At 45.9% G+C, this 13,985-nt stretch overlaps 1 protein-coding gene across 1 annotated transcript in view; it reads right to left on the bottom strand.

Moving 5' to 3' along the window:
* LOC112069231 (protocadherin Fat 2-like) overlaps positions 1-13,985 on the bottom strand; it is a gene marked incomplete at its 5' end in the record, with an annotated part of 66,951 nt that overhangs the window by 6,922 nt on the left and 46,044 nt on the right. Inside the window, 5 exons of the mRNA XM_070438458.1 lie at positions 3,332-3,485; positions 4,486-5,002; positions 8,698-8,858; positions 9,538-10,378; positions 10,746-10,943. Coding sequence (XP_070294559.1) covers positions 3,332-3,485; positions 4,486-5,002; positions 8,698-8,858; positions 9,538-10,378; positions 10,746-10,943 — 1,871 coding nt within the window. The remainder of the gene's footprint in view (positions 1-3,331; positions 3,486-4,485; positions 5,003-8,697; positions 8,859-9,537; positions 10,379-10,745; positions 10,944-13,985) is intronic.

The following is a 13,985-nucleotide window of genomic DNA, read 5'->3' as shown; positions in this document are numbered from 1 at the left end:
AACATGTTCCGGGATTCTTCCGATGGCATTGAGGAGTACACCACATCAGTCACTGGCATTATCAATAAGTGTATCGAGGACATCGTCCCCACAGTGACTGTACGTACATACCCCAACCAGAAGCCATGGATTACAGGCAACATTCGCACTGAGCTAAAGGGTAGAGCTGCCGATTTCAAGGTGCGGTACTCTAACCCGGAAGCTTATAAGAAACCCTGCGACGAACCATCAAACAGGCAAAGCGTCAATACAGGGCTAAGATTGAATCATACTACACCGGCTCCGACACTCGTCTTATGTGGCAGGGCTTGCAAACTATTACAGACTACAAAGGGAAGCACAGCCGCGAGCTTCCCAGTGACACGAGCCTACCAGACGAGCTAAATCACTTCTATGCTCGCTTCGAGGCAAGCAACACTGAGGCATGCATGAGAGCATCAGCTGTTCCGCACGACTGTGTAATCACGCTCTCCGTAGCCGACGTGAGTAAGACCTTTAAACAGGTCAGCATTCACAAGGCTGCGGGGCCAGACGGATTACCAGGACATGTGCTCCGGGCATGTGCTGACCACCTGGCAGGTGTTTTCACTGACATTTTCAACATGTCCCTGATTGAGTCTGTAATACCAACATGTTTCAAGCAGACCACCATAGTCCCTGTGCCCAAGAACACGAAGGCAACTTGCCTAAATGACTACAGACCCGTGCACTCACGTCCATAGCCCTGAAGTGCTTTGAAAGGCTGGTAATGGCTCACATCAACACCATTATCCCAGAAACCCTAGACCCACTCCAATTTGCATACCGCCCAAACAGATCCACAGATGATGCAATCTCTATTGCACTCCACACTGCCCTTTCCCACCTGGACAAAAGGAACAACTATGTGAGAATGTTATTCATTGACTACAGCTCAGCGTTCAACACCATAGTGCCCTGAAAGCTCATCGCTAAGGATCCTGGGACTAAACACCTCCCTCTGCAACTGGATCCTGGACTTCCTGACGGGCCGCCCCCAGGTGGTGAGGGTAGGTAACAACACATCTGCCACGCTGATCCTCAACACTGAAGCCCCCCAGGGGTGCGTGCTTAGTCCCCTCCTGTACTCCCTGTTCACCCACGACTGCATGGCCAGGCACGACTCCAACACCATCATTAAGTTTGCAGACGACACAACAGTGGTAGGCCTGATCACCGACAACGACGAGACAGCCTATAGGGAGGAGGTCAGAGACCTGGCCGGGTGGTGTCAGAATAACAACCTATCCCTCAATGTAACCAAGACTAAGGAGATGATTGTGTACTACAGGAAAAGGAGGACCGAGCACGCCCCCATTCTCATCAACGGGGCTGTAGTGGAGCAGGTTGAGAGCTTCAAATTCCTTGGTGTCCACATCACCAACAAACTAGAATGGTTCAAACACACCAAGACAGTCGTGAAGAGAACACGACAAAGTCTATTCCCCCTCAGGAAACTAAAAAGATTTGGCATGGGTCCTGAGATCCTCAAAGGTTCTACAGCTGCAACATCGAGAGCATCCTGACTGGTTGCATCACTGCCTGGTACGGCAATTGTTCGGCCTCCGACCGCAAGGCACTACAGAGGGTAGTGCGTACGGCCCAGTACATCAATGGGGCTAAGCTGCCTGCCATCCAGGACCTCTACACCAGGCGGTGTCAGAGGAAGGCGCTAAAAATTGTCGAAGACCCCAGCCACCCCAGTCATAGACTGTTCTCTCTACTACMGCATGGCAAGCGGTACCAGAGTGCCAAGTCTAGGACAAAAAGGCTTCTCAAAAGTTTTTACCCTCAAGCCATAAGATTCCTGAACAGGTAATCAAATGGCTACCCAGACTATTTGCACTGTGTGCCTCCTCCCATCCCTCTTTTTCGCTGCTGCTACTATCTGTTCATCATATATGCACAGTCACTTTAACCATATCTACATGTACATACTACCTCAATCAGCCCGACTATCCGGTGCCTGTATATAGCCTAGCTACTGTTATTTTTCACTGTCTTTTATACTGTTGTTTTTAATTCTTTACTTACCTATTGTTCACCTAATACCTTTGTTGCACTATTGGTTAGAGCCTGTAAGTAAGCATTTCACTGTAAGCAGTTCACCTGTTGTATTCGGCGCACATGACAAATAAACTTAGATTTGATTTGATCGTGGACTTCAGGAAACAGCAGAGGGAGCACCCCCCTATCCACATCGATGGGACAGTAGTGGAGAAGGTGGAACGTTTTAAGTTCCTCGGCGCACACATCACGGACAAACTGAAATGGTCCACCCACACAGACAGCGTGGTGAAGAAGGCACAACAGCGCCTCTTCAACCTCAGGAGGCTGAAGAAATGTTCCTTGTCACTGAAAACACTCACAACTTTTACAGATGCACAATCGAGAGCTTCCTGTCGGGCTGTATCACGCCTGGTACGGCAACTGCTCCGCCCACAACCATATGGCTCTCCAGAGGGTAGTRMGGTCTGCACAACGCATCACCGGGGGTAAACTACCTGCCCTCCAAGACACCTACACCACCCAATGTCACAGGAAGGCCAAAAAAGATCATCAAGGACAACAACCACCCGAGCCACTGCCTGTTCACCCCACTATCACCCAGAAGGCGAGGTCAGTACAGGTGCATCAAAGCAGGGACTGAGAGACTGAAAAACAGCTTCTATCTCAAGGCCGTCAGACTGTTAAACAGCCATCACTAACATTGAGTGGCTGCTGCCAACATACTGACTCAATCTCTAGCCACTTTAATAATAAAAAATTGGATGTAATAAATGTATCACTAGTCACTTTAAACAATGCTACTTTATATAATGTTTACATAACCTACATTACTCATCTCATATGTATATACTGTACTCTATACCATCTACTGCATCTTGCCTATGCCGTTCTGCCATATATTTATATGTACATATTCTTATTCATTCCTTTACACTTGTGTGTATAAGGTAGTTGTTGTGAAGTTGTTATATTACTTGTTAGATATTGCTGCACGGTCGGAACAAGAAGCACAAGCATTTCACTACACTCGTATTAACATCTGCTAACCATGTGTATGTGACAAATACATTTTTTATTTAATTTGATATGGCAGGTGAGGAGGTCTTGAAAATGAGAGAACCGTGAACACTATCATTAAATAAAGGTGGTATTAGGAACAGCATATTGTGTGGGCCTTTTTGTCCTAAACATTTGAACACTAATCGTCATCGGAGCAGTGAGGGGGGGGACAACGACGACTAACAGCGTGTTGATACAGAGGCAGCAGGGATGAGAGGGATAGCTATGTGAGAGATGGACATACCTGATTCCAGCCATATTCAGTTGGCAGTTACAGATGTAACCTTGACTCTTTGGCACACACACCCCACCGTGGGCACAGGGCTGGGAGGCACAGGGGTTCTTGTCCAGCTCACAGTGGGGGCCATAGAAGGGAACTGGACAGCTGCAGCGGAACCCTGGAGGGTAAACAAACATAGAAACAGGAAGGCGAGATCAGCCTTCCGAAGACGGTCAAAGTTTTAGAACACCTTTAAAGTTCTCTTACTCTCTTAGTAACAACAGAGGGATTCTATGGAAGGATAGGATACAAGCTATTTTTAAAAGTGGAATATAGGGTAGAGAGTTTTGTAAAGACAGTCTGTTTCCATCCAGTTGTCGTGAGGTCTGGTTATTCAGTTTGCACCTCACTACTCTAGTTTTAACTTCCCTGTAGAACAATTATAATAATACTTTGTAGACAATAGGACACCTTCAATCTGTTCAAACGCTGTAGTTTGTTCAACATTGTATTCTCATATTGGTGACTGAATATCCTCGCAGAGGTAAAAATCTGTTGTTGAAGGGATGATAGATAATGTACCTTAAGTAAACTGTAGATATACTACATCGCAAAACCTGTAGGCTTTGTTGCCACGTGTTGTTGACAAACATCACAATGACAAACATCACAATGACAAACATCACAATGACAAACATCACAATGACAAACATCACAATGACATTGCAAAACATTTGAGAACATTTTCTCTACAAATGTTTCTTATCTTTTGATTACAGACGGTGGGTGTTTAGCATGTTTAGAATTGTAATGTAATGGGCAGAATGGGCAACACAGGGCCTCCAAACTTCCTTGGAGAGAATCCTTTGCATTTCCTGTTCCATTTAGCTTGGAGGTGCATTAAGTGTATGATACAGTGGAAAAACACACACAGATGCCAGGATGGAACATAGTCCTCTCTCTCTCACCCTCACCCTATACTATATGATTACATGCCTTTACCACGTGATGCCTGTGACTTCATTACCGCACAAATCATGAGTTGCTAACACGGTTAACTTAACCCTGACCTTGACCTTGAATGAGGTGGGTAGAGGCTTACAGTATGCTATTTGTGTTGTTTTTAGCGGTTGACACTATTGGGGAGTGATACAGTATGCCAAGGTTAAGAAACTGACCTCCATTTGATTCCTCCTCACAGGTTCCTCCATTCAGACAGGGGTTACTGTCACAGCTGTTCATCCTGACCTGGTTGACACAGCACTGGTAGACCCCAAACACCCTCCTCCTCCCAGGCCYATTCCACTCCTTATTCTCTTCTGTCCTGATGGGTTCCCCATTCAGCTCCATACCCTCCAGGCAGCCCACCAAGCCTTGTGCCTGGGTCTGGGCCCTGGCCTGGGTCTCTGTAGAGGTGGTGGTGGTGGTGGGGGTGGTGGTGGTGGGAGAAGAACCAGGACCAGGGGGGCCAGCGAGGATCAGAGCCCCATGNGGCTGCATCAGATGGCAGGGTTTAGAGAGGACGACCTGGGCTGAGTGAATGTGGTCCAGAGTGAGTCTGAGGATGGTACCGTTGACCTCCAGAAGGACGTGGTGCCACCGCCCGTCTGACACCACTGGGGCGGTGTGGATACGCAGGGAACCCGGGAGCGTGTTGCCACAGAGGTACACGAACCTCAACTCTCCACCCATCAGCTGTAGAAGATAATAGAACACTGTTCATATACACGCTGGTACAATTATCCATCAGCTGTGGAAGATTATATAACACTGTTCATATACACGCTGGTACAACTATCCATCAGCTGTGGAAGATAATATAACAGTGTTCACTGTTCGTAAACTTTTATTCCTCAGTCTGAAGTAGAGACAGTGGACTAGAACACAACACATCAATGTAGTTTTGATACATTTGGCAGATCATTAGTTTAAACTGGAAATAATAGAGGTTCCGTTCCAACCCGACATTATCGCCATCTCAGCCGTTCCAACCCGACATTATCGCCATCTCAGCCGTTCCAACCCGACATTATCGCCATCTCAGCCATTCCAACCCGACATTATCGCCATCTCAGCCGTTCCAACCCGACATTATTTCCATCTCAGCCGTTCCAACCCGACATTATCGCCATTTCAGCCGTTCCAACCTATCGTTGTCGCCATCTCCAACCCAACATTATCAGGTCAATTTCGCTCCAGAGAAGTAGCAAATTTTTCCCTCATTGGTGCAAATTCTAGCTTAGCTTCTAACTATCGTTAGCTAGCTATCAAGCTAGCGAGGTTTCCTTAGCAGGGTGTACTCAGCCCACAGCCCTTGAGGCTAGTACCACAGATTGTCCCGGGAGTGTGACTGTTTGAATCCCTGCTGTTTATTGCTGTTTCCATCTGCCCTGCGACCTGCCCTGTGACCTGCCCTGTGACCTGCCCTGCGACCTGCCCTGTGACCTACCCTGTGACCTGCCCTGCGACCTGCCCTGTGACCTGCCCTGTGACCTGCCCTGCGACCTGCCCTGTGACCTGCCCTGTGACCTGCCCTGCGACCTGCCCTGTGACCTGCCCTGTGACCTGCCCTGCGACCTGCCCTGCGACCTGCCCTGCGACCTGCCCTGCGACCTGCCCTGTGACCTGCGACCTGCCCTGCGACCTGCCCTGCGACCTGCCCTGTCTGGAACTGCGGAGGTGACAGCATTGCCTACATTGCTACCATAACAAAGACCAAAGCTGGTGGGAGTACTGTTGAGGACAGTGGTGTCTCTCTATCACAGGTGAAGGATCTTTTAAACAAATAAAAATAATTCTACAAGCAGTTGTTACAACAACAAGAAAATAGCTCCAAGTGTTTTGTCCAAAAACTGGTGGAGTCAACTAATAAAAGAATAGAAGACCTGACCAGAGAGGTCCAGGACCTGAAGAACAGCTTGCAGTTCTCCCAGGGTCAGCTCGATGACTTTAAATCAGGAGAACAGCAAGATGACAGCAATAGTCCTTAAGAGAGGACATCATTTCTGTATGTGAATCCATGATAACCATGTCGGAGAAATCAGATTATCACAAGGGACAATCAAGGCAGAACACAACATTGTTGTGGACGGAATCACATGAGACCTGGATCGAGTCTGAGGACAAAGTGAGTGGAAATGATCTCAGAAAAACTGAAGATGGGACTGGAATCCCACCACCGGCCCAGGTGACAGGCCCCAGACCGATCGTGGTCAAGTTCCTGAGGTTCAAGTACAAGGTAACTGTTCTGGAAAGACCCAAGAATTTTAGAATTAGTCAAAGGGGACAATCCTGAAGCTGTGCGCCAGAAGAGGAAATCATTTATCCCAGTCATGAAAGCTGCCAGAGCACTTGGGGACATTGATTACATCCGCTATGACAGGCTCATTGTCCACCCTCCCTCCCAAAACTCTGGAGGGATGAGAGAGCCAAGCCTAGCTTCAACACCGTAGCACACACTTACACACACCAACTGATTGATGAACTGCTGAATAATGGGGTTTTTCTTGCTTTGTTTGCTCTTTTCCATATTACTGTAACTACTGCATCAGCCTCTTCTGAGGGTTTTGTGGACATGTTGAACTAGCACAGTGCTTGGCTGCTGAGCTGCTAGGTCGTTGGGCTGCTAGCATGGAGCTAACATGGAAATGAACGGATCCCCTTCCCTCTGTTGTTTTGGAGAGAGGAGCTATGGACTGCCTAACGTACAGCTCAGCCTTTTTACCAGCGACCTATGGGGTAGTGCACTACTTTTTACCAGAGCCCTAATGGGGTAGTGCACTACTTTTTACCAGAGCCCTAATGGGGTAGTACACTACATTTTACCAGAGCCCTAATGGGGTAGTGCACTACTTTTTACCAGAGCCCTAATGGGGTAGTGGACTACTAGCTCCCCGTGGGAGATGATTATGATCAGAGGGTGTCCTCCACAGTCACTGTGATCTGCTTCTTTACAGTGTCTTTCTAGCATGCTTCTCCTTGATAATAATAGATCTAAGCTCTCACTATTGTGAAAGGCCACAGTGGTTTTATTTGACATGTCACCTTTTCTTCTTTCTCCACAGGCGCTTTGGTTCAAATGGGAAAAATCCATTCCATTTCAAAGGTAATTTACTTAAAAGATGTGGAATACATGAAAAAGATTTAGCYGGTGATCGGTGAGTAGGTCCTAAACTTAATTTCCATTTCAGAAGTTTCTCAAGGATGTATGTGCCTGCTGCTCCCATTTTCCTTTAGGTCAGAATATTGATGAGATTTGGGAATTGATAAGAATTTGTTCAAGGTGCTGTGAAGCCTTACTCTCAAGGGAAACACATGAATCGTGTCGTATCTTCTGATGAAGCCGGTGTGAAGTAAAAGGGGGAGGAAAGAAACTGAAAATAAATTCTTGAATAACCATGTTTAGCAATTCCTTTTGTAGCAATGTTCTGACAATTAAAAGGCCCGATGTTCCTGGAATGTAAAACGCAGAAATAGGCCTAAGCATGGAAAAAGTGAACGCTACTTTTGATGAGTGAACAAATGTCATATTCTATCTATATGTATTCAATGCCACACAAGTGAAGAGAAATCCATTGGGAGATGTGTTGCATGTGTGTCAAGGAGTTTCATCTGAGCACTGAGGATTCTTTATCCCTCTCATCAGAATATACAAGCATTTAATATTCCCTTTAAACTCTGTGGTTAACCTACATCAGCACAAAAATGACTCTAGCTCAACATTCCAAACCCAAGCAAGAATTCGCCTCGGTACCAGATCTGTTTCTTTTTTTTTTTTTTTTTTACATGTCTTGCCAACACTTAAATTTAAATTCCAGAAGTGTCTGAAGGATGTGCTGGTCCTTTTAAAAATTTAAACTCAGAGTATTGAGTTCGTCAATGCTGAAAACAGATCTGGGACCAGGCTATGAAAGAAATGGATGGAAACAGGGACATGAAGATAGAGACAGTCCTCACCACAACGTGGTTGGATCAGTTAAAAGTCCCATTGATCAACCGACACAGACAAAACCAGCAGAGTAAATACTATGATAAGAGACCAGTATGATTTGAGCCTGGAATCCACTCGGAAATGTTCTCTTCCGGATAAACTCAGCCCTCTGATATGCAATCAGGCATTTTTAGATTAGGGCATATGTAAACTGCTGCAGTACTGGGGGGGGGGGGGGGGGGGTGACTGCCAAGGAAAAGGAATATGTTGCTTTTATGATCTCTGATAACAATGCTGTGTATTATCATTGTATGTATGATACTGTAAAGCAATGATGTAAAATGGGCTATAACTCAAATGGAACTGATTGGATGAGATTACGAGAGATTACAAAAAAGCAAATAACAATGTGTGTTTTTTCATCTCTGATAATAATGAATGCATGTGAGCTTTACAATACCTTCAAGCTCCCCCAGTTGATTGCATTGGTATTCATGACAACGCCTTGTTGCTGGAAGGTCTTGATGCGCAGAGAGAGACGGAAGTTCCGATTCTCCTCCTCCTGATCCGTCTGATACAGGTATTTCAGATAGCCCGTCCCGTCAAAACTCACAGCAGACTCTGAAGTTGAAAAACAGTGTAACTGTTAAATATGATTTGTAGAACATGTCTAATTAACATGTAGGCTTAATATTCAAAGCACTTATTTTGGATGACGATCCGRCCGTCAAATTAGGAATAGTCACTCAAATTTGTTCTCATAATCAAATCTGCTTGATTGAAACAGACAAAATCCCCCAAATTCYCCTCATGTATTATATTTCAGCCTCAGATCTTCCATGTCGCTTTCCTAGAGACATTTGGTTTGTTGAGGCTTTGGGTTTAGCTAAAATAGTCTAAATAAAGAGGCGATAACCTCAATGGAATACCTCCACTAAATATGTCTGCCAGACAGACAACAGTAACTAAGAAGACCCACTACAACAAGATAATCACTAGTACTATGCTGGAGGCCCCTAGCTGCCACCTGCACCCAGCTAATCCCCATAGGAATGTGAAGTGAGTTAGATCATGAAGGGGGTGACTTCAGGCTTCTACTGTGATCATAGAGAGGTAGGAGACTATTTGACTGATAGGGTTCAAACCCAGGGTCTACTGTGTGCTAAAAGTACGCGTTAGCCCACTAAACCAAAGCCTAGGCATTGACTTGTAGAGCTAATGCAATTGTTCACGTCTCAGGCACATCTCACACAAGTTACACCTACCGTTGCAAGGCCAGACATGCTCCCAGTACACCTACCGTTGCAGGGGCAGACACTCTCCCAGGTGTGTTGTGGGGTGATGAAGCCGGCCCTGGCTGTGGCGTAGTGGCTCAGCCTCTCCCCTCTCRTCTGGACTGAGTTCCTGCATCCTCTAGGAGGGCATTCTGTCCCTAGACACCCATTGTGATGCACCCTGAGAACACTCAGTCCCAATGAGTCTTCTATGTYAGCGATGATCCCTGCYAGCCGGTTGGTTGGTAACKGTTCTACAKTTCCACCATGCGGCCTCCATAGCAGCAGAACCTCCAGGACCAGGGAGTTGGGTTGCTGCTGTAGGCTCACCAGGTGGAGGTCTTGCCTGGCTATACCCAGKGCCGTGCTGAGGCCCCTCTGGAGGCCTCTCCAGTGGTCCCCCAGGAACTCCTCCGGGGAAAGCCCAGCCAACTGCAGAGTGAGCCCAGCGTCCAGGGCCTGCTGGGTGGGTTTCCACACATGAACCTTCACCCCGGCCCATACGCTGAACTTCCCATCGGAGACGCTGACATTGAGGGAGTAGAGACCAGGTTTCAAGTCTTCGTCGGCCCAGATCTTCCCATCCACCAGGTCCACAGAGAACCTGGAGAGGCCTCCAGAGGGGCCCGTGCTTGGCTCTGAGTCTCCCCCATCGGGAGACTCCGAGACCAGCTTGTAGTTTAGGATGTCGTGCAGGTCCTGGTCGGAGGCATGGAGCTTGCCTATGACTCGGTTGGAGAAGGTGTCTCCTGTGGTGGTGATGAAGACTTCCAGGGGCATCACAGAAGGAGGGTACTTGCTCTGCTCAGTGACGTTGATCTTCACCACGCAGATGGAGGAGAGAGGAGGGTGTCCGCTGTCTGTCACCTGACGTAAGGACATGAATAGAAACACACATTATCAAACGTCAGAATCTCCTAGTACTGTGTAGGTATAAAGTTATACTCCATTTTAACATCCCAAATAACCAGTGGGCATGTATAGACGTCAGACAAACAGATTACAACCAGGTAAATATGTTTTGCTTCACTGCGTCTTCTTCACCCATAACAAGGAACAATGATGACAAAATGTTGGTGTTATTTTTTTTTTTACCCCAATAAATTACTGGGATGTTATCCATATGGAGTGTGAAACTATAGTTCAAAGTTTATTCACCGTTAGTCAGCACCTCTACACTAAATAATGATCTCTGGGTCGTCAGTTTGTGCTTTTTCACAGGAACAATCCATACCTGTATTTTCAGTAGGTGCTGTGGCTTGATCTTCTTCTTCAGAGGAGCAGAGATGGACAACAAACCTCCCTGGTCTACGTGGAAGCGGCGGTCCTCGTTCCCAGACACGATGTGGAATGTGAAGGGAGGTCCATTCTGAGGGGTGTCTCTGTCTGTGACCACCAGCTGGAGGATGCTGCTACCGATGGCCTCGCCCTCCTGACAAGGAACATACGGTACCGTCGTTAGTTAAGTAGTCATAGAAACTAGGTCAAGCCTTCCATAGCACCTTGTTCCACATGGGTCTAAAACAAGACAGCGCCTAATGATTTTACTACAAAAACGTGCTGATTGCGATCTTATCTCAAAGAGGGGAAAAATGTCAAAAGTTTCCAGTGACTGCCCGGAAGTTTCCACCTGCCCCGAATGTAACAGTACTTGGCTGAGGTGCTGGAAAGCAGACAAGCTCATACCACAGTGTGTACTGTGCAATGTGCTACAATTTGGCACAACAAGCACACACACCTAGCCTTCTCCTCAGGTCGCTCCATTTCAGCTGGAACGGGTCCTTCAAACAGAGTGCCGTGTTTTGGTAGAGATATGGGAAGGAGGATGAAGGCCAGCGATGAAGATACGTCTAGCGACTTGTTGACGCCAGCCTGGCGTGTTGATTAAATATGGCATTGTCCGGATGGATAGACTTATATTTGCGTCTCACACCGTTGCCGTGGCAATCTCTGGGAAAGAGACGTTACCACGGAAGTGTTGGCGCCACCGACGACAGGAAATGAACGTTACTGTGTTGAACAACATTTTCATGTTTGTATTGTTTCAGGAGTTCATAAAGAGCTATGACATATGTTTCATTGTTACTGTTAAGTGCTATGGAGTTGCTGTTACAAAGACACTGTGTTATTCTGTTTGTCGGGACGGCGGTCCGTTCAAAGAGGAGCGTCACAGACGTGGGCTCCTACTATTTAAATTGAGTTGATTAGATTAGAATCTGGATGTGTTGTTCCTGCCTATTGTTTTTACTGGCAAAGTGCTACRAAATGTTAATTCAGGTTGGTGGTGACTTCCTGCTTGAATTTGGTTAAAAGGACAGTGAATTTGCTCATATTTTCAGAACTTGTTAGCAAGCGACCTGTGTGTATCAGACGATGTGTAACCACGAGATCTTATTTAGTTGAAGGTCATTTACTCTGAGTAGTCTGTAATGTATCATGTATTTCATGTACACTGTAATTGTTTGAGTGTTAATTCTTTCATAACTAATAAATCCCTATTACTTGAATTGAGTAAATGTATTCCTTGTTTTACAGAGTAATTCTTTGATTGGCCATGGTGCTCATAATTTAGTAGGTGTATTGGTGGTTGTTATTTACACTGTACACACAGTATATGCTTGGGTTCCAACTTAAATTCTCTGATGTGCTTGCCTCAATAAATGTAATGGTGTACGCCAGGGTTAGCTATTTGTATCTCAAATCAAATAACATTTTATTTGTCACATGTGCAGAATACAACAGGTGTAGACTGTACCGTGAAATGCTTAGTTACKAGCCCTTTAACCAACAACGGCGAGTTAAAAAAAAGTACGAAAAACAAGTCTCTTAATAATTGCATAATCGTACAAGATGGACACATGTTCAATATAGCCACACTACTAAGTGGTGATGGAAGGAAGGCCTTGAATAGAGCCTCTAGAACCACAGGGCCTGTTGCGTTTAGTCACATAATAATGGAGTCAGATTGATGTAAATAGTTGATTATATTCAACATAATTTCTACATAATGGTACATTTTCACCAAATACAGGTTCAAATACTACTTGAAATCTTAAATAGGTTGAACTTTGCTCTAGTCTGCCTGGAGTGGTAGATGGGTGGGGTTTCCGGTTTAATCCATTAAGCCAGGGAAACTCAATCAAGCCCAGATGAAGTATTTTAAATGATTTTGAACCCTGGTCTGAAAGAGTCTGAAAGAGGATGGACACACAGAGTGGAGGTAAAATGGTGTGTAAAGTCAGCCTCCGTAGACACACACAGTGGAGGTAAATGGTGTGTAAAGTCAGCCTCCGTAGACACACACAGTGGAGGTAAATGNCAGCCTCCGTAGACACACACAGTGGAGGTAAATGGTGTGTAAAGTCAGCCTCCGTAGACACACACAGTGGAGGTAAATGGTGTGTAAAGTCAGCCAGAGAGGAAAAGCATGGAGCTGATTTCATACTGTAGCTGAATTAAGCACGTGTCGACGAGAGTCTACAAAGTAAAGTCACACACCCTCAGTTTGAGGTGCCTGGAAAACAGCCACAGCAACGGGTGTGGCTGAAATAGCCAAATGGGTTTTATACACCTGTCAGCAACAGGTTTGACTGACAACCATCCTCCAACCACTTGTCCTCTCTTAAACGGAATCCCACCAAGAGTCAACAATGACATACAAGTAACGTTGCTGCGTTACTAATATCCTAAGAAAGTGTGTGTACCGTGGTGGAAGTCAGTGAGTAGCTGTAGGACAGCAGGTCTAATTTACAAACTAAAGATCAATACTGTCTCTGCACTTTCCAACACCGGATGCTAACTGTTAGCCTAGCCCATTGTCTATTCCTGGTCGGTGAAACTCTCTTTAGTTTCAACGGTTGTGAAAGCCTACGTGGCTAATGTAGCCCACTCACATTTTCTCTTTCAATTAAAAAGACCATCTCATCCTCAAAAGTCTTGTGAATGTACGATTGTATTTGCCTGTGTTGAGTACAGAAGTTCATTTATACTGACCTGTGGAGACTCAACCTCAACAACTGTGTTGTATCCCGTTATACCCTCCCCCTATAGTGTATCTGGTAACTACCTCATTATCTAGGAAAATATTTTAAATCATTATTTGTAGTATTGAGTTCATTGGGTTCTTGAGGTCTCAGAGCTTGACGACGTTGACGACGTGCATATGTGTGTGTGTGTGCACGTGTGTGTGTGCCTGCGTGTGTGTTTGCGTGCACGTGTGTGTGTGTGTCACACACAACACACCACAACAAACACACACACACACACAACACACACACACACACACACACCACACACACACACACACACACACACACACACACCCACACACACACACACACACACACACACACACACACACACACACACACACACATGCACACACGCACACATGCCACACTCACATGCATACACTCACACGCACACACACACACCCATAGACACACACATGTATACACTCACACACACACAGACA

Source organism: Salvelinus sp. IW2-2015, unplaced genomic scaffold, assembly GCF_002910315.2.
Source record: "Salvelinus sp. IW2-2015 unplaced genomic scaffold, ASM291031v2 Un_scaffold942, whole genome shotgun sequence".
Taxonomy (NCBI): Eukaryota; Metazoa; Chordata; class Actinopteri; order Salmoniformes; family Salmonidae; genus Salvelinus; species Salvelinus sp. IW2-2015.
This window is presented reverse-complemented; position numbering and strand designations above follow the sequence as displayed.